Source organism: Fistularia commersonii, chromosome 8, assembly GCF_037954325.1.
Source record: "Fistularia commersonii isolate RoL2024-O1a breed Wild chromosome 8, RoL_Fcom_v1.0, whole genome shotgun sequence".
Lineage (NCBI taxonomy): Eukaryota > Metazoa > Chordata > Actinopteri > Syngnathiformes > Fistulariidae > Fistularia > Fistularia commersonii.
Genome location: NC_141291.1, coordinates 20172501 through 20194362, shown reverse-complemented (window position 1 = coordinate 20194362; position 21862 = coordinate 20172501). Strand labels below are relative to the sequence as shown.

The 21862-nt window shown below is 39.2% G+C and overlaps 1 protein-coding gene across 1 annotated transcript in view; it reads right to left on the bottom strand.

Annotated features, from left to right (window-relative positions):
• LOC147232216 (partitioning defective 3 homolog) overlaps positions 1-21862 on the bottom strand; it is a 330190-nt gene that overhangs the window by 20888 nt on the left and 287440 nt on the right. The window contains exon 22 of the mRNA XM_086151573.1: positions 4013-4133. Within this exon, the coding sequence (XP_086007699.1) occupies positions 4013-4133 (121 nt within the window). The remainder of the gene's footprint in view (positions 1-4012; positions 4134-21862) is intronic.

The window sequence follows — 21862 nt, the reverse complement described above, 5'->3', positions numbered from 1 at the left end:
AAACTGCAAGAAGTCCAGAAGTCCACCATAGGACATGTGCTGTCCTTCAGACGGAACAACACCAGTGTCTCCCTCCCTACCTTCAATTTCCAGTTTCAGTTTCACTTTTCACCTCCAGAATATACCTACAAAACCCCTCCTTCAAGATAACTGCTATTCAATTTCTCTTCCTATCAGTCCCATGATTGTCCAACTTAAAACCTGCTCCTAAGCTTCATGTCTGCTTCTGTTCCACCTAGTCTTCTGGACACACAGTGTATCCACCTCCCTTCTCTGGGTCATGTTAACCAACTGTCGAGTTTTTACTGTCATCACCCCATATTCCTATCTTCAAAGTCACTATTCTCAGTCCCAGACTCTTGCCTTTTCCCTTCTCTCTCTGCTTCTGAACACACCTTATTCCTCTCCTTCATCGCCTCCCAGTAGCCCAATTTCCACTGGTACCCTGTAGGTTATCTGCAGCAATGGCTGTCGTTGTTAATCCAGGCTGGGTAATCTGGTATGAGATTCGGTGTGCAATTTGTAAGTTCGATTGGCATATTTAGTTTTGGAACACGTTTTACACTGGATGCCCTTCCTGACGCAGCCCTCTACATTTATTCAGGCTTTGGATGGGCTCAGAGAGGCACTGGTTTGTGCCCCCTGAAGGCTCCATTTGTGAGTAAACAAAAAGACAATATAGCTAAAATATAATGTTAATAGAGGTAACAGCTAAGAAAACCCGGCAGTAATGAGGCAGTAATGAATGCTTGGTCTTCAGCAATACAGAATTTCTGGATGTTTTTTTTTTATCACCCTAGTTGTTTTCATGGACAATGTTGAATGAAAAGTAAACCTATGCCTCATGGCAGATTACCAGTTAAAAGGAACTTTAAAATTAAAGACAATTGTAAGACTTTATCAATCTATTGGAGTCACCTGACTCAGTTGACCTAAGCTTTGACTTGAAATGACTCAGAGCTGATTCCTGATGGAGTCCCACCTCCACCTTGGACTTCTCTGTTACCCCTATAGCACACCGTACCACAGTCTCACAGCTAGCATACATGTCCTGCACTAGTTTAACATACTTCTCTGACACTACAGACCTCCTCATACAATACCAGAGCTCCTCTCTTGGCACCCTGTCACCCTTTCTAGGTCTACAAAAACACAATGCAGCTCCATCTGGCCTTCTCTGTACTTCTCTCTTAGCATTCTCAATGCAAACACTGCATCTGTAATACACTTTCTAGGCATGAGGCCATACTGCTGTTCACAAATGCTGACTTCTGCTCTCAGTCTAGTTTCCACAACTCTTTCCCATAACTTAATTGTATGGCTCATCAACTTTATCCCTCTATAGTTGCCGGAATTCTGCACATCCCCTTTATTCTTAAAAATAGGCACCATCACACTTCGTCTCCGTTCTTCAGGCATCTTCTCACTCTCTAAGATCCTGTTGAAACTCTACCACTGCCTCTCCTAGACACTTCCACACCTCCACAGGGATATCATCTGGACTAACTGCTTTTCCACTCTTCATCCTCTTCAATGCCTTCCTCACTTCACTTTTACTCATTAGTGCTACTTTGTGGTCTACAGTAGTCCCCTCTTCTACCCTTGCCTCTCTTTCATTTTCCCCATACATCAGCTCCTCAAAGTACTTTTTCCATCTTCCCATCACTTTTCTAGCATCTGTCAATAAATTTCCCTCTCTATCCTGAATCACCCGGACCTGTTGTACATCCTCTCCATCATTATCTCTCTGTTTCGCCAACCTGTATAGATCATTCTCACCCTCCTTACTATCCAACCGAGCACATGTCATCGTACCCCCTTTGTTTTGCCTTTGCTACCTCTATCTTTACCTTATGTTGTATCTCCCTGTACTCCTGTCTGTTTTCTTCAGTCCTCTCAGTATCCCACTTCTTCTTTGTTAACCGCTTTCTCTGTATATACGCCTCCACTTCCTCATTCCACCACCAAGTCTCCTTATTTACTGTCCTTTCAGATGACAAACTAAGTATTCTTCTACCTGTCTCCCTGATAACACTAGCTGTTGTTGTCCAATCATCTGGAGGCTCATCCTGACCACCCAGACCCTTTCTCAACTCCTCAGCTTCCACCAATTTGTCCTCTGATTTGCCTTTGTCCTCTTCATCTTCCTTGTCACCAGAGTCATCCTACAAACCGCCATCCTATGCTGTCTGGCTACTCTCTCACCTACAACTACTTTGCAGTCACTGATCTCTTTCAGGTTACCTTGTCTATACAAGATGTAGTCTACCTGCGTGCTCCTACCTCCGCTCTTATAAGTAACCCTATGTTCCTGTTTTTTCTGGAAGAAGGGGTTCACTACAGCCATTTCCATCCTTTTGGCAAAATCTACCACCATCTGTCCCTCTGCATTCCTATCCTGTATACCAAACCGGGCCATCACTTCATCCCCTCTATTGCCTTCACCTACATGTCTTTTGAAGTCTGCACCAATTACCACTCTCATTTCTCGGAATATTCTGCATTATGTCATCTAACTCATTCCAGAACTTCTCCTTCTCTTCAGATTCACATCCCACCTGCGGGGCATAGCCACTAACAACATTGAGCATCACACCTTCAATTTCCTGTTTCAGACTCATGACATTCTTTTCACCTCTCAGATGTTCCTAACAAACTCCTCCTTCAAGATAGCTCCTACTCCATTTCTCTTCTTGTCAGTACCACAATAGTACAACTTAAAGCCTGCTCCTAAGCTTCTCGCCTTACAACCTTTCCACCTAGTCTCCTGGACACACAGTATATCCACCTTCCTTCTCTGCATCATGTCAACCAACTCTCAACCTTTTCCTGTCATTGTCCCAATATTCAAAGTTCCTACTCTCAGTCCCTGGCTCTTTCCTTTCCTCCTCTCTCTCTGCTTCCGGACACGCCCTCCTCTTCTTCTTGTTCTTGTTCTTCCACCTACAGTAGCCCTATTTCCACTAGTACCCTGTGGGTCATCAGTACCAATGGCGGTCGTTGTTAACCCGGTCCACGACCGATCCAGTATGATATGGTTATGGTTGACTCGGATGTTTGCTTTTGGCAAAAGTTTTGTGCCGGATGCCCTTCCTGACGCAACCCTCTGCATTTATCCGGGCTCGGGACCAGCACATGGAGACACTGCTCCGTGCCCATAATTCCACACGGGCCAATAATTCCACAGTTTTGCATATTGGCCAATTGTTAAAAAAACAACCAGCTGTTGAAAAGGGCCTTTTTTGATAATAGAGATTTACTATGGTAATGGCTTTCCATAAATGTGTTTGTATGTTTTTAACAATGTTTGGTGAATTAAGCAGCATTATAAGAAATTCAAGACTGGCCATGTGCTTTATTGCCAGTACAGTGCAGTAGCAGAGAATTGCTATGTCAATGATTACAAGCTAATAGTCTCAGACACTGAAAGAGACACTGTCTGCTCAATGATGAAAAAACAGATCAACAGAAAAAATGGGAGGAATTTGGAAAAACAGCGCATTTTCTGAAGACTGTATTAAAGGTGTGGATTTCTGTGTGTCTGTGAAACGTGGGAGTATCCATAATTTATTCAGAAAGTAACAAAAAAGGACCCTGCCACATCAGACCTTTAAGTCTTCATGGTCTGACATTTATATGTGCAGTTCTTTTGATTTGAAAAAAGTAAACCTGGTGCAACAACAAGACACTTCCTATACAGCCATGTCAGACAATCTGAAAGTTATTGGTCTATTCTGAGCCATTAGACCATCCCTCCCAGCAATACGCACGCAGCAATCTAAGAGTAGATGAGAGTGAATTTAAGAATTTCACTTATCCAACAGTAACTTTTCAAGTAGCATTCAAAAACCTCAGTTGTAAATTGCAAGCTTGATCTTCAGTTTGCTTATTTCATTTCGTTTGGTTTTATTACATTTACTTTTATTCATTTTTATGACCATTGAGCAATCTTCATTTGCTAAATGAAGATATTTTCTGTCAGTCAGTGGCATGTAAAATATATGACACTTACCCAGGACCTATTAAGGCTGTAAGATGGCACACGATCCTCAAGATCTTCCTCCTGCCTTGCCTGCTGAAACTCATGCCTCAGTTTCTGTATCCGGTCATGATTGGTGGGGGCCATCTGACCGCTAGAAGTGAGAAAAAACGGGAATAAGTTGTTTCAATCCAAATAATGTAGGGCAGTCATTTTTCAGAACGTATTACACTGAGAATACGTTAGCCTGTTGTTACAGTTACTTTCTAAGAGTGTCACTTGACCTTGGACACCTTGATCTGCCAGTTGTGTTTCTCTCTGAAAACACTACCAGTCTTCATCTCAGCCATTACTTCAAAACATCACAATCGCTGAAGGTCCCATCAACTGTGATGGATATATGTGCCTTCCAGACAGGATAATGCTAGCCCCTTTTCAGTGCACAGCTGTTAAACACAGTGGAAAACCCTCATTTACATCCATATAATAATAAGAGCTACAAGGGTACTTGTCAATAGGAATCAATTGCCTTCCCTCAGCTTAATCAGCCTCTCTGTTTATCACAAGCCACAGAGGCAGCACATGGCAAAACAGATAATTATGGCAATGGGCATGGTAATTGCCATGTATTTATGCATACCACAGAGATGAAAGTGACCAAAGGCTAGGAATTTGCGCTTGCAAGAGATTGGTCCTAGGGAATGGACCCTTGGAAGGAATGGACCCTAAATAGACCCTTGATCAGAAACAACACAAACATCTTTAAAACAGACACGCAAAACTGTTACTTTATGTTGCTAGATAAAATGTGAAGTCCAAGTAATTGTGTATTTGGAGACTGAGGATTGTAGGTGGATCTCTTTTAATGGCTGCCTATTATACTGAGCTTATCTTTCTGATGGAAGGGACTTTCAATGAAGCATCGTTAAAAACCCAATAAATAGATCCTGATGGAGGATGTCCAATTATTGCTGCTATAGCACGGCACTTGATCGGACATGACTAATCAGCTCTTTATAGCATCTGATTAAATCAATTGTGATATTGATCATATTGTTATAATTTTATGTTATATTGATTGGAATTATTAGTTATACACCATTTGATTCTAGCTTCTGTGGATAGGAGTGCAAAGAGCAATAATTAAGCTTTTTTGAGGCTGTATGAAATCAAGCGACTGGGTAGAATGTGAGATAGGTATTGCTTTTAGGTTGTAGGGTAATGGAACAGTCCTCCTTAAAGAGATCAATATCACCTTTATATTTCAATCTCGTTGTGTAATGATAATGTCAGCCACAAATAAATCATTAACTCAAAGGGATGTGTGTGTGTTATGTATATACATATAACACTCGTTGACCATGAGAAATAATTTCGATGTGAATATCAAGGCCATTGTACAAAGTTTCACTATATTGGTGTCGAAAAAACACAGGGTTGACTATATTTAGAACTCATGAATGGAATAGTCTAACTTTATTATCATTTAGAGATCTACATTTTGAATGGAATTATATTGCATTTACGCTCCATAGGATGGTGCAATATTTCATTATCAAAAGATCAAAACATATGTCTAAAATATATACACTACAAAAATAGAGATATACACAGGAGAGATATGTACACGGAAGTGTATTGCACCCATATGTACTGCAGTAGCAGAAAGAAATAGTCAAGCAGAAATAGTCCAGTGACTGCTCTCTAAAAATCACTAAAATCACATTTGGGTCCCAAGAGTTTTTAGCGAGAAAGCCGAGGGCACACACTACACATTAAATGAGTAAAAAAAGCACAAAAACCTCAATTTGTTTTTCTAAAATATACCAAAATATAATGGTGAACATTCCACTGATCCTAGTCGTCCAAAGACAGGTTTTGAGTTTGGTGTAGAAGAGATAGCTGTGGATGTAAGGTGGATGAAAGTACCTTGGTTGTTTAGCCTGGTCAAAGCGAACACCTTTATGACTCAGAAAAAGCTTAGACATTTCTTGACAAAAGGCCAGATGAACTACATAGTAACTGGGAACTTGTTCAACTGAGGCCATGAATAAGCTATGACGTGTCAATACAGTCAATACACAATCGTCCCTATTTCCCTCTCCAAAACATCCCCAGCAATCTATGAATGAAAGATCTGCTTTACAGTGTGGCGGTGTGTATATCAAAAGAAGAAAAAAACATAGTAGCACATCACTTTTTCAATGTACCACAAATAAAGTTCTGTCATGCAAACAATTTGCATCAGGGACAGATTTAGTTAAAGCAAATTTGTCATGGAAGTTCAGAAGAGGACTATGCAATATCTCAATTACTGTCTAGGGGCTTCTCCTCTTTGTTCTTCTCCTCTCCTCAACCACAGAGCTGAGAACATTCGTGGACAAATGTTAAGAGTGGTTAGGTGATATATGCACAAATGGAGAAGAACTAGAAACCAACTGAGGAGACCAAAACAAAGGAAAAATTATCATAAGCATGCTATATTATAAATTTGTAGTGGGTAGAATCCTTGGGCACAGTAACTAGTCAACTGTTGAAAGTGTATAATTGGTGACTACATTTCATTTATACAATAGAAGAAATCAATAGGCATGAGAAAAAATATGGGATAGAATTTACATCAGGTTGTTTATTGAGGGCCAGGTGTTTATGCATACAGAGAAAAGGTCACAGGTTGGATAAAGTGTACTCATGAAACCCTGCAAGGCTAGTCATGCACATCATGAAGACATGAGCTTGTTAGCACTAGTTCTCTGGTTGTTGTTTTTGTAACAAGGAATAAATAAATACATAAGTAATATGGGTCACAGCACATTGAAAATATCCATATTCCACAACTGTTTCACAGACGACATATGTGAGATAATAAGATTTGCTGGAGTTAATCTCCATGTTCCTCCGCTGAAATGTCAGTGTTTGGTTCCTGTAGTTAGTCATGTCATTTATTATTTACAAGCACACACATCGAGAAAAAAACTGATGTTGGTTTTTCCAGTCTCTTTTGTTCCCTGGCTGCATTTTCTTCACTTTTCAAATGGCTGTATTATTAGCTGAGGGCTTGTTAAAAATTGATTTACATATGAGAGGCTTGAAGACTCAGGTCTTGTAACAGGCACCTGTGTAGTTCCTGAAATGAAAATCCAGACTAATGACAACTGGGATGAATGTAGCTGTATGACAAATAGCAACAGGAAAAAGATCACTGCTACTCATGAGTCCGTTTGAGACCCTTATCTCACCTTTGTTCCTTTAAACAGATTCGTAGACAGGGGTAAGGAGCCTCTAATTCAGCAGTTGATGACAGAAATTTCTCCTACTGTAATAGTCATCCCTTGATCCTGGATGCTTTGGCAGATGTCTAACACACCAACAGACTCAAGATGAGGATGCAAAGTATGCTGCAATTTACATCTGTCAGTAGATCATAGCACCGACACTAATAAATAAAAGAGTAATCCAACTATACTATGGGTCATAAGACATATTTACTGTCTGGAGTGAGCCAAGCTTGAGTTACATAGAGAATAAAATTCACATAAGCAAAGTTTAACAGAAGTTTTAAAAGTCTTATCATTCATGAAAAAACTACAAAAACTACAGGTTCAGTATGACTTCAAATCAAAAAGTGTTCAAAATTATCTGATATATTTTGATTGAAATTCCATCTGATTATCTTTTTTTTTCTTTAAGTTAGGGCCCTGGTATCTCAGAAAGCAAATGATAAAGCAGGCTTCAGAAGTTTGAGCCCTTTGGCAGTCTTGTGACAAGTCAAAGGATAAGCTGATTTTTATGCCATCATGCTGTGAACAGCCTTTGGGACCTACAACGGTGGCAGAAAAAGATTGAATCAGCATTTCCATTGGTCAATTTTTAGGGGAATGAGATAAAACTTTTTTTTTTTTCTTCTCCTTGCTCTTCAGAGGATACTGTTATCTGATCTCCCAAGTGTTTGAGTAATCACATGGAAACATGTGAATTATCATCAAGCATGACCTCTACTCTCTCAACTTTGTGTATTCTTGTCCATCTACACGGAAATATGTTCCAATTTTTTCTCTGTCTCTTGACTTTTTCCCCATATGTGTCATCTCTGAATACCTAAATTCTTCTGGCCGGTTACAAGGATAGCCTATAAATTCCCTTTTCTTCTTTATCCTCTTCCAGTCATCTAGTAAGTGACAGCTGCAGGCAGGACAAAGGCCTGATAAAACCCAGGATTTGTCAGGCTTTGACTTAAACCATGTTCTCCTCTGACTAATGCACCAACAATGGCACCTTGCCAGCTTAATCCTACTGTAAGTTAGGCTCTCGTATTGACAAGACTATAAAACTATGATCATGCCTGTGCATCTAACAAAGTGTCCTTCCAGATTGCAAGCAGGCCATATGTATCCGAAGAGGCCATGATCTGGGATGTCTGTCTTGACCATGGTTGTTGCGTGACTATACAGCATGGAGCTCTCATTAAAAGGGGGGACAAAGTAATGCCTTTTTCTTTTTCCAACAAGCTGTGTAATATGGCCGGCCCAAGATGGACTATTCATTTTCGCCTTCCCATTGTATTCACTGAAGAATGAGCTACCCTGAAGGGTATTCATACTAGGAAAATAGAAGCACAAGAAACAAGAGTCAAGATTCAAAGCGTTTATTGTCAGATGTACGGTATGGAATCATGTTTCGCAGTACGGTGAAATCTCCTTTTTGCTGTCCGCAGTGCATTTGGATATGCATATGCAATGAAGCATATATACTATAATGTTTTTTTTTTCATCGAGGAGACATGTAATATTCTAGTGTCTCAAAAGCCACATTTCAAGCAGCAAAAATTTGAACACAAAATGTACCATAGAACTGAAAAAACAAAATAAGGGATATGCTCACATTGCAAAACGCCTTCAATCTCTCTTTGTGTGCTTACAGGATTGCCCAACTACAGGTGCATTTTCGGAATAATTCTTGTACCTGCCTATGTATATCAGAGGAGCAGTGCTACCACCTTCCTTGCTGTTCCCAAGTGTTACATTTGCTTAAAAAAGTCTCAAGAGTTGTTTCAATTTGAAATAAATTTTTAACAAATTATATCTAAAACATTTTTACACTGAAGAAATACTTTTCGACATGTTTATTTTTCTTGTTTTGCCTTTTTTTCTTGTTTCTTTTTGTCAACAATGGTGCCACTGATACACATATAAAAGGCTACACATACAATACAATGAGCTTATGTAGTCTCACAATTAACATTTCACAAATCCAGTATTCACTTTTTTTTAGTGCCACAGCTTAGCAATAAAAAGATCTAACAGACAGTAACCTAAATGTGATAGCAGCAACTGTTAACTAACTTTCTTTTGGGGTCCCCCTCTTTCACTATTTTTAGGATCGATAGTCAAAGCAAGATAAAAAACATCTGCTGTAAGTTTATTCAACCTGAATCCTGGGGACTTGTATTATTTTCTGAGAGTGAGAATATTTGCCTGACAGCTGCAACTCTGAAACAAATTCTTCTGGAAGTTATTGCTTGTATTCTATAATGCAATGCGATAAGTGAGAGACAAAATGCTTTAAAGAAAGGCTTAGATTGATTTATGTTTTAAAGGTACAAACAGACTCTTGGAAACCTACTCATCCACATCACAGCTGTTTCAGAGAAGAGACACTTTGTAATGCAAGCAATGTGTTCAGTATGATGTTAGGAGCCTTTGGAAAATTCTGAAAGCTGGTATATAAAAATGGTAACAACAAGGCTTAGAACAATGTTCATCTATCCATCCATCCATCATCTGCCGCTTATCCTGCACTCAGGGTCACGGGGGATGCTGGAGCCTATCCTTGCTGTCATCGGGTGAGAGGTGGGGAACCCTGGACTGATTGCCAGTCAATTGGGGGGCCACATATGCAGACAAACAACCATTCACTCACTCAATCATACGGGGCAATTTTAGAACAGTATTAAATATTTGTATATTTTTATTTCAATAGAAGAATATTAGCAACTAAACTCAAAACTTAACTCAAAAAAACTATCAACATATTCCCATGCACAGATTGATGAAATGACTTTTGTTGGGGAAAAAAAAAAACACATGATGAAGAATAAATCAACTTCAAAAGTTAAAAGATGCTATACACCAGGGGCCCCCACACTTTTTAAATAACCTGTAAAAATGATCTACCTACTTTAAAAATGCTAAATAAATATGTATTTACAGGACTGTCTTAGAAAATTAGAATATTGTCATTAAGTTCTTTATCTTCTGTAATGCAATTAAAAACAAACAAAAATTACTTTTTCATGATATTCTATTAATTTGAGATAGGATTTTTGAGTTTTCTTAAGATGTAAGCCATAATCAGCAATATTAAAATAATAAAAGGCTTGCAATATTTCAGTTGATTTGTAATGAATCCAGAATGTATGACATTTTTGTTTTTGTAATTGCATTACAGAAGATAGAGAACTTTATAGCAATAGTCTAATTTTCTGAGACAGTCTTTTATATATCTACTGAGTATACTTAACACAATCTGTGCAGGTTGAACAACCGCCCGAACCCTATCGTAAACTACAACAGAATATATATTTGGTCATTACCTTACTCTGATGACTTGCTGTGCATGGGGTCATTCAGAGCGGCATAGTCTGGGACAGTAGCTGCTAGTAGCCAGTCTCAAGATTTTGAAATCACTCCCAAGAAAAAGGGTTGCTGTGTGGATAGCTGTGGTTTCAGTCCCCTTACCTTTCCCGTTCTCAGCTGGTTTTTCAAAGGAAAATTTGTGTAGTAGTTTTTACAAACAGTCCGAAAGTGCCGCTCCAGATTTCCCTTCTTTGGAAGAGTATTGGTAGATTGTTAGATCAAGCAAATGGATTTTGAATGTGACCTCCAATTACGCATGTAAGTGGTAAGTGTTCAGTTTCTTGCTTGATTCGACCCCCACACTCAGGTTTCACCTTTTTTATAGAAGAAATAACTAAAAGACTAAATGCTGGTCAACTGCAGATGCGTGGTGACTCGTGTCAGACAAAAAATAAGATGTCAGACTGGCTGCCCTATAGTTCAGTCAACTGGCAGTTGCCATAGGGAGGATGGATGACAGACTTATGCTGTGATCTACCAGCATTACCTTCCTGATTGACTGGTTGCACCCCTACTATACAAACAAGGAATGTAACAATCGCATAAAAGGATATGCCATCTTTGCTTAAAGTTAGCATATAAACAATCTTACAAGCATACCCAGATGGCCTCAGGTTAAATAGAAGCAACACAGTGGTAAGGCCAATTGTCAAACCCTTCTTTACTGCTTGACGTTGCAATCTGCAACAGTACTGTCTTCCAGCTGCACTAATCTACTAGATTATCCCACGAGCAACTTGTTAGAAGACCACATGCTTTTCAAGCATAATGTATGTTGTCCCTGGCACAGGAAAGAAAAACAGACCAAGATTGATGGAGACACTGAAAAAGCAAGATCTTGTGATTCCTCCTCACTAGAAAAACAGCCCGGAACACAAATAAACAAAAGGGAAATCGGGACAAAATGGTGCAAAAAAGGGATATCGAGTGATGTTATTGGCCTTCAATTGAGTTTTCATGAGCCAATGACATATGGCCTAAAAAAATCATTTGTTAAACCTTATACAAGTGCTATTTAGGATGATGTAGCTATGGTATTGTATGAGGAAGTCTAGAGGGGCAGAGAAGTATGTTAGATTTGTACAGGGCATGTATGATAGCTGTGAGACTTTATGGGTCGGATACTGGCAGACAGTTACAACTCAATAATCAGGAGCATAAAAGGAAGTAGATGACATTGCCGGAGATATACAAACAAACAATGACCACATTAAAACATCTGTTTTGTTTCCTTAAATTCAGCATAAAAGCTTGCCAAGTAGGACAGACATGATTTGCATGAAAAACACTTCAATCATTTTGTTTCTTGTTTATACATAAAATAAAAACTGCTGCGAAAAAATACTGTAATTTAACATAGCTGAGTTTCAGGCCATCTGTTTTCAAGCACATTTTTGATTTGTACATTACGTGGAAAAGCAGAAATAGGAAAAAACAACAACTCTTGCTTAACTTTGTAAATCGAGTAAGACATATGTCAAGGAGGGCAGCACGGTGGCCCAGTGGTTAGTGCTTCCCAGTAAAGACCCTGGTTGGATTCCCACAGGGTGCCTTTCTGTGTAGAGCTTGCATGTTCTCCCCATGTCTGTCTGGGTGTCCTCCAGGTTCTCCGGTTTCCTCCCACAGTTCCAAAATATGCAGGAGGTTAATTGGAATAAATTGGAAAAATTGCCCCTAGGTGTGAATGAGAGAATGAATGGTTGTGCTGCTCTTTGGGAAGCCCTGTGATCAACCTGTGACCGGTCCAGGGTATACCCCAGCTCTCAGCTGGCATAGGTCCCAGCATAGCAGGATGAATGGTGGATAAAGCATTGATGGATATGTCAAGGAATTACCTCACAGATCTAGAATAAACCTGGTGGTGCAACCTGGACACATCTTCAGTGACTCTCCTGAGATCACTGGGTGTTTCAGTTGTTAGTCATACATCCTCACTCGGGCGACCCAGCCGGGGGTGATCAGTCCCCCAACTTGTGTCCAGGTAGCGCACTACGCCACACCTCCCCCCTTTTCAACCAGAGCCATCGTGAAGCCTTCTAGGCTGCTTTCAAGATGTTCTTGGTGGCTCATCGCCTCTGCAGTCCACAAATTCCAAGGAGTCCAAGGGCGTGATGTAGGGATCTACATTATTTAGTAGATCTCTGCTCACAAGACAGACATTGATTGGATTATAAGCTTGAGGACTTAATACTATAATCTGACTATGGGAAGAAACCTTTATCAGACACAGCTGATATGCATAAATGTGATAACTAATGTGATAACTATATGTGCTACCAATAAACATATTTCAACGTGTGATATATGGACAAAGCAATAAAGGACGCATGAAACCTCAGTCAAATTCTAGAGCACTTAAAGTGTCACCCACAGTGGATGGGCGCTTGCCAAAAAGTACCTAATCTTTTTGAAAAACGTTATATCTCTTGTATGTATCATTGTATGTATCATTAAATGTATCAGTTCGACATTGGTATTGTGTTGCATTTGCACATTTGTACAATCACAGAAAGACACATAAGAAATTTATCATCATTGCCATCTGACAGTAATCTCCAGGAGGTTTCCATTTGTTATTGCTCTTTTCATTCTGTGACCCTAACATCATGACATCATTATCAATCCAGCCTGACAAAATTTTGACTGACCCTGATATGTGGCTGCAGTAGCCCTCTGCTTTAATGAAGCTATAATGCCACTTAAACTGCATTGCTGACACCCATCTTAATGTGAGTATGCATCTATCATCTTTCATCAAGCATCAATCAATCAAAAGCCTTGGTGACAGCTGGTTACCTACCACAGCCTCAACCCCCAATACAACCCTCTGACCTTCATAAACACAAACTCAGAAGCTCATTGGTTGTTATTTTGATCTTGTTCATCATTGTGACTGCAAGATACCAAATCCCTTGTGACTGTAATATGCTAATCAGGATCAAGAGAAGCCAACAATCAAGGCATGGATAGGGTCAATAGAGTATGGTCAGAGATAACGATTTGTCTACAGATATAAAGTTGGTTACATACAGACTTGATCCAAAGAATAAAGTCAACAGCTAATTGAAACGTATTTTATTGCAGAGTGTGGTTATGAATTCAGAAAAGAGATATTATTATATTGTTATAAAATAGGTCACTTGTCCTCCACTGTGACTGTATAAGGCCATAGCTATCTGTTACAGAATGCAAAAAAAATCCATTGTAATGCATGCTTATGCACAAATCCTAAGAAGTAGAAAAAAAAAGGTTGTGCGGTCTTTTTCCGAGTTTTTCATCTGTTCCTCGTGGCAACAGAGATCTAATGCAGTGTAACTTGAGATTGGGGTTTCTTTTTCAGTGGCTGTGAAGACCAAACATTACGTATTCCATAACTTCCAATCCTCTTTGTGAAACTGATTTTGCAAATTCCTGTGTACCTTGTACATTTGGCCATTAAAAAGTTTCTGATTTTGATCATGATGAAATGGCAAATAGCAAATAGTGAGAGGGCTATGCGATGGTAAAATAGACACGAACTTCTCCCAAAATGGGCTTGATAAGACAAAATATCTGAAATGTGCAATGATCTTTTCTTAACATCTTTCAATGGCCAAATATATAAATTAATAAACAAACAAAATACATTCCCTCAGTTACTTTTCTAAACTACATGACATTTTTTTGGAATGTCTTAATCTTAACGCAGTTGGTGGGCAAAATCCCCCAAAAGAAACCCTGTTTTATCTGTGACATAGCAAAGTCATCCAAGCTCCGACTATGCCTTGTAATACCCAAGAGAATTATCCAAGTCCGTGAAGGTGGTGCCAGGGGTTTCACAGCATTTTACAGTAATTGAAAGGTGATAAGAGGAATTGATGACAAAACACTGTCACCCTCAGGTGGCAAACGGAATAGGTGACATTAAGGAGACTTTAAAGGCTAAGGATTGCTTTCAAAGTCCCAAGCAGGGGATTAATTCTCGGTTGTAAGAGAAACTGAACATTCCTAGTTTTGCTCATAGATGGTGACTGTGCTTAGTGATGTGTGAATGAACCAGCGAGTCAAAACTGAGTTGAGATGCTGTCACTACATATCCACGCATATGACACTCATTGGATAACACACCCACATAAACAAAATATATGTGGGGGTATCATTTGACCCAAAAATGTGTGTGTGTATGTGGGGAGGTGTTAAGTAGCAATGAAATCATTAATTGTATTCCTCTTAATAATAGAAGGGTTTCATTATGCTCGAACTTTTAAGATAATTAATATCTTCCAGGTATAAGAACACAAAGACTTTCATTCACAAACCCAATATTTACAATATTGAAAGAACCCATTATTATCCTTTTACTGGGTAACTTGACCAATATGAAGATGGCAGACATGAAGCACATCTATATAATGCCCTCCTCCTGTCCCGCTTCTTATGTTATTTCCCCATCCTCCTTTGCATAAAAATAAAATTGAACTGGGTCAATTCTTGACTTACATATATAAGATTTTTTTGTGAATCCTAATTTGTGTCTCTCATTTCATCAGCCCTTCAATGGACTGTTTTTAACAGTTTGGTCATTTTAACAAAATTACTTAACAGTAGTTACATTGTAAAATGTGGTAAAGGTTTTAGACGATAGACAATAAATAAACAGAAGATACAAATGTCCCTTTACCCAGATATGCAAAGGCAACGACTCCACTAACATGATATATTCGTTTGTTTCGCTTTATTTTCTTGTTTATGTTTTTTCAGAAGGTTGAACCTCACAATGCTGGGGTATTGCTATGTGAACTTACATGTGAACTATGTGCGATATGAGGCCACAATGGGACCATATTTTAACATTAATTATAATGGTATTACCCTTTAATACAGTTGTCAATCAGATAGTGATCAGAGGAGGAGTGATCTGTTCCCCAATTCTTCTGTCATCCATTTTTATATAGATGGCAGTGGCATTAAATACTAGGCTTGATAACAGTGATCAGACTATTATCGGTCATTTGCCTTTAATACTCCAGATATATCATGATGTGACTCCAAATAGTAGTGTGCAGGATGAGACCTAACTGCATTGATGTCTGTATCCTGAGTGGTAACAACAAACCTAAAAACCCTGAGAAAGAGCTGAAAGACAACTTCACATACATGGTGAATTGAGTTTAAGCACTCCCAAAATGAGACTGACCATGATTATACAGGTCATTATATGTCTATTTAACATGAAACATCAATTATACCCACTTTCTAGAAAATATTGGCAAAGTGAAAAGGTGGAAGAACTTAAAAGAATGAGATGTTTCCTACATCCTACCCTGCTGATGCAAGGGTGGGTAAAAAAATATAGATAACATGAACCAGACATAATATCAACATTTTCAAAAATACAAAAAAAAGTGAAACCTAACAGGCACTGCTGATCCTCAACCTACACACTAACCCTGTATTTTCAGTCCATCCGTATCAATGGAATAAAATGAGGTCTATAAGTGACAGCTTTCAAACTACAGCTCCCCCCCCCAAAAGAAATGGACTATAGCAATTGAACTCAGTCAATTGAAAGAATTGACTGCAAAATCATGGTTGATATAAATGTAAAATGCTTAAAGTTGCATCATTATCATTTTAACTTTTACTTGGATTTATCCCATTCAACAAAACAGCTTGTGTGCATATATATGTGGGAATGTATGTGAGCATGCATGTTTGAGTGTATGTCTGTCAGCATTTATGGGGCCTTTATTTAAATATTACGAGAGGAGATTTATTTGTATTTTTTTGAAGAACTGTTGAAAAACATAGCGGTGTTGCTTCTTATCTTCTTATACAGTAGTCAGGCTACTTTTTTACAAACATCTTTATTTGGCCAAAGCTATAAAATTATTCCTCAAGTGGGTGATTGTAAATTATGGCGTATGAAGCGGCAATTTGAAAATGGGATTAAAATTCTGTGTTGAATGTGAATGATACTGGCAAAAATCATATTACATTTATGGGAGGGAGGGAGAGGGAGAGACAGAGAAAGCGAGAGAGAGAGAGAGAGGGAGAGAGAGAGAGAGAGAGAGAGAGAGAGAGAGAGAGAGAGAGAGAGAGAGAAAGCCATGAGGGTCCCTGAGGTCCCTGAGGGTCAAGCACAAAACGGGCGTCACTGTTGCCAAATTACTTGCAGAGGAATTACTGAATGCTGTTGATGTGGTACAGAAGTGCAAGAAGTGCTTTAGTGAAAGGAAATCTCTTTCCTGCAGGGGGTTGACAACTACTTTTTATTGTCCCATCTTGGGTTTTAGGACTCAGACTTAACATATGTTATCATGTCTGTTCACACAGGTAGCACACAGCCAAATGCAACACACATGCAATGCATGAACACAACATTGCCTTCATGCACTGAAAACCTGTCAATGAAATGAAATCAAATAAACCTGTCATGAGATGGTGAGAAAAAGGAGGCCGGCACAGTTTTTAAGCAAAAAAACAAACAAACATAAATACTAAAAATTACAATAAAACACATAACAGTACAAAACAACATATTGTTTTACTACTATATTGTATTGTACTGTATCATAATACAATACAATACAATGCAAAAGATCTTTATTGCCACATTTACATGCAGCACAATATCAGTAAAATTTGACCATCGCATTTAACCCATCATGAATGATCCATGAGCAGAATGCAACTACTGAACAGCGCCAGGGGAGCAGTTTGGGGTTCCATGTCTTGTTCAACAACACTTCGACAGGCTAGGAGGAGCACAGGAATACAACAGGAATGTTCAGTTCATACGATGACCACTCAAACCCCCTGAGCTACGCCACAACCCCAGGACATATCATAAATATGAAACCAACCATATATTGTAAGTTATTTTTGAAAAAATACCTCAGGAATGGACTTTAATCTCACATAGATTAATGTAGAGTTTCAATGTAGAGGTCAACGTTCTGTTAATAAATTAAGGAACAGGCTTCATAGTTTCCAGTTATCCTAGGCCAGCGTGTTAGAGCTATGGATCAATCAAAGTCTCAAAAGCAACAAGTACATGATTTTAACTGTTTTTTTTTTTTGTTGTTTTGTTTTTTAAGAGTGGTGGACTCTTGTCATTATTTCCACCTCTTTTCTTCTTCCATATCTGTATTGTCCTTTACTGTTGCTGCACTATTGTGCGGCCAGTCATTCTGCCAGCAGTCTGGGTGGCAGTTCTGAGGCCCACTGTGGTTTGTTTTACCTCTGTGATGCTGTGTATTTTTCTTTCTTTTTTTTTTTTTTTTCCTGTGGGAGCTATCCTGTGCCATGCCACTGTGTCCAGGATGAAGGCCTCTTTCTATTGTTGCTGCCATATGGAAGCCACCAACAACATGGAGACAAGTCTGTCCTCATGCTGTTCCCTGACCTTCTCAGGCACCCAGCTGGCACTAAATGCAGAAATGATTATTATCCCAATTACCCCGGCCAACTTCGCCTCCTCTTTGTGTGCTGAAAATGAAGGGGGAGGGGGTCAACTGAAGTGCTGGGAGGTATAGTTCAGGGTCATCCTGAACAAAAGCAGACCACTAATCGGTTTGCCTAATGCTGTTTCATACACTGTATGACAGTCTTTCTGTGGAAAAGCTTAGAGAGTCTGTATATCTTGCATTATCATTGTATACTGTTTAAAACATTTAAAAGCAAATAAAAGAAAAAAAAAAAAGAAAAAAATTATATTTGTTTTCTGAACACTAGTGAATATATTATTTACAACATACAGTTTTTTCACAAGATACTAATTTCAATGGAAATAATTGGAGAACTATATGTGATTCATAAGCATTTTTTGATACCAGTGAAATAATGCAAAAAGGTGTTTAAAGAGGCTTTCACATTATTTATTATTTATTATTTTCACATTATTTATCTAATTGACAAAATAATTTTGAGCATCAATCTTAGAGAACCCAGAAAAAATGTCAGTATATTTGTTGATAATGGTTTCTTTAATGTACTTATCAAATCAGTGCAGAGTTGTTTTCATTTGATTATCTTTGTAAATAAGTCTGTGGGATAAGGCCTCAAACATCTTGCCCTGCCGAATGCACTGTTTAATTATTTTGGAATCCTAGATTGAGTTGGACTGTAAGTTCCCAAAGCGCCCCTTTTATTGTTTATTTATTCATTTGTTTTCTTAATAAATTTATTTTTTACTACCTAGGTCCCTTCACACACTTCGAACACGTGTAATATCTATGACTGAACAAAGTAATCTTTTTTTTGTTATCTGAAAGGTATTCTGTGAATACAGTTGGTGAATTTTAATTCCTTAACCAAGACAGTGTCAAAGTGCTACAGAGACAAGGGATACGAAAGTTGGTATCAACTTTTAAATGCTTGAACCCTGAAAATAGGTAAACTTACTAACTATCAGGCCAGTAATGCACATTTTCCAGCATTCAAAATGTGCCACAATGCTGCTCATAATGAAGGAAGAAAAAAAACAGCAACCAATAAACTAAATACATGTAATCATTTTAATAAAAAAAAAAAGTTTAGTGTAAAAACACTAAAAACTATACAACAAAATGCAATGACAGAACTTAAGACTTATAAGCAGCATTAAACAAGTGGTACTACAGCTTCACTACAATAACATTAACAGAACATGTCAGCCTGATGTTAAGGGGTACACTGGATATGTAACGACGAGAGATTGTTAAAATATTGGTAGAAAAATGCTGAGGTTGAAACAGCCATGCAGAAATCCTAGACGAAGACCAAAGTGAAGCCTTATGGATGTCGTGAAAGAGGACATGAAGTCAGTGTGAAAGAAGAGGATATAGAGAATTTGGTTAGATCGAGGAAGTTAATGTTCATGTGCAACCCCTGAAAGGAGCAACCAAAAGAAAGAGGAAGAATATGATGGGAACACTGACCTGATCTGTGCCATCACATTCATACAGAAAATGACATTATGCGAATGTACGAAGAGAGATGTGAGGCAAAGACATGAGCTGACTTGATGTTTTTATGGAAAAAGAGGGTAATCAAAGAGAATTCTAAAAGCATCCATTTCATTCTTCTGACAAGATTTTCCTCCCCAACTCTATAAAACTCAGCATGTGTGAATAGATGTAAGTACATACGAGCAAGACTGTTCATCATAGATTCCAATATGACAATGTCTGACCTTGATGGTCAGATGGTGCTGCCAGAGCTGGGTTTTCTGGTGTAATTTCAATGATCAAACTGCATCACAGAGAAAAAAACTGTTACTGTTTCACATGCTTGAACGTGAGGAAGAACCAGGGGGTCAGTGTTTGTTCCAGATGAGAAAACCAGCACCACATTTTTAAGTTAACACAACAACCCAGTCTGTCAGGCTGTCTGCTGTACATATCAACTTCTGGCTTTATGTCTACTCAGCATATGAGTTTGACTGGGAGCTTGATGATTCTGTGCACAATTTTTAACGTTCCCAGGATTGCGCCCCTCTGGATAGAGATCTCAGATCAATTGGTTCACCATAACCAGTTTGTCAATCTGGAACTGGAAGTCCCGCAGGATCTTTGATTGGTCAATCTGGAGTACCTTGTAGAGTCTCCCACTGTGATCCTGGGACCTCCAGCCCATACTCATTACACAAGTACCTGTGCATGTTTCAGTAATTGCACCCCAAGTATACCTTTTGTCCCAGGACCTTACACCCTGCTATTACATGCTGGATTGTCACAGAGCCATATCAACACAGCCTGCACCTAAGGTCTTGATTGATGTGGACTTGGGCCTCAATCAATCTTATGTTCAAGACTTTCTCTTGATATGATCATATACAGTCCTCCCTTTTGCAGTCATTGTTACTTTTCTTCAGCCACTCCTGTCCATTGTACATTCCAAATGGGGGCTTGTCTGTCCATTACAGCCCGTTTGGCTCCTGACTCCTCCTTAATGGAATTTTACTGGACTTCAGTCAACAGGTCATCATTAGGGGTCATCGTCCTTATTTACTCCCAGGGGCCTGCTGTTTCTACCTGGATAGTGGGTCTGGCACTTACTAGTGCACAATCTCTGCTTAGTCTATAGCCCTTGAAGGTTTACTTAGGTTGAAACCCTCCATGCATTGTAAGGAGGAGCTGCCTTGTATTAATGTTGGCAGCTTCCATTTCTTTCAGTGGTTGGGACATTACATCAGTTGGGAATGAGTTCAAGGGCAAAGCGTGGTTGTTTATGGCACGGATCTTGTTTAGCTCACTTTCCGTGACCTGGCTGACTCTTTTTTGTACACCACTACAGTATACTGTACTTATCCAGTGCAAATGACATGCCACAACTGTATACTGTGGAGAGGTGAATCAGGAAGGTACTTTAATGCAACTTTACTTCTTGGCATATAGCGTGATATAATCCATGTAGAGGAGGTGGCTGATCGTTGTCTCACTTTGGAATCAGCATCCAAAGCCTCTCTGGCAATGGGCAGACTGAACAGGTTCAGGCCTATGTGGAACATCAGGAGGTGCAATGCATCTTCTTGGTTCAGTATTGGCTCTACGATATGCTTTGAGTTGCCTTCAAGAGTCGTCTTCCAGAGCCACATTGAGATGAAGGCTCTGAGTGTCCTATTGACCATAGTATCCATCTGTGCAGTTGTGGAGACGGCTTTATGGTAATCGAACCAGGCAATGCGCAGGCTGGTGCCTCTGGTCTGGTCCTCTGCTCCTTCATGCATATTGAACATAATATGCCTAGTTCATCTGTACTTGTCCTTCATGGAGTGTAGATAGCCGTTGGGTATTAATGTTATATATTGCCTCCTTCAGCTTTAGTTGGGTCTATCTTGGTGCTCTCATTGCCCTGCCTCTGGGAGTAGACCATAGCTGGATTGTTGCAGAGTAGTCAATGTATCCTCCTGGTCTCATCTTCCCTGCTGTATCTTTGCAGATGTGTATCTGGGGTTGTCAGCCTTGGCTTAGCAGTCTCCAGAGATCTGTCTATGAGCATCTTATTTTATCTTGCTGGCACTTTCTTCCTGATCTCTGCACCGTTTAGTGTTCAATAGCAAGCTTGCCTCTCTCCTTGTTGCTGCAAACTAATTTTCCAGTCTGCTCTTCCATGGAAGACTCCCCTGCTCCTTACAGGTGTTGCTGTTCATCTTGTAGATGAGCATGAGTTAACCCTGCATACACCAGCTGATTGGTCTCACTGAGGGTTTCTATGGATACAATCATCAGTGCCATATTCACATCTTCCACTCAAGATTCATCTGGTACTTTGTCTCTTCACTATG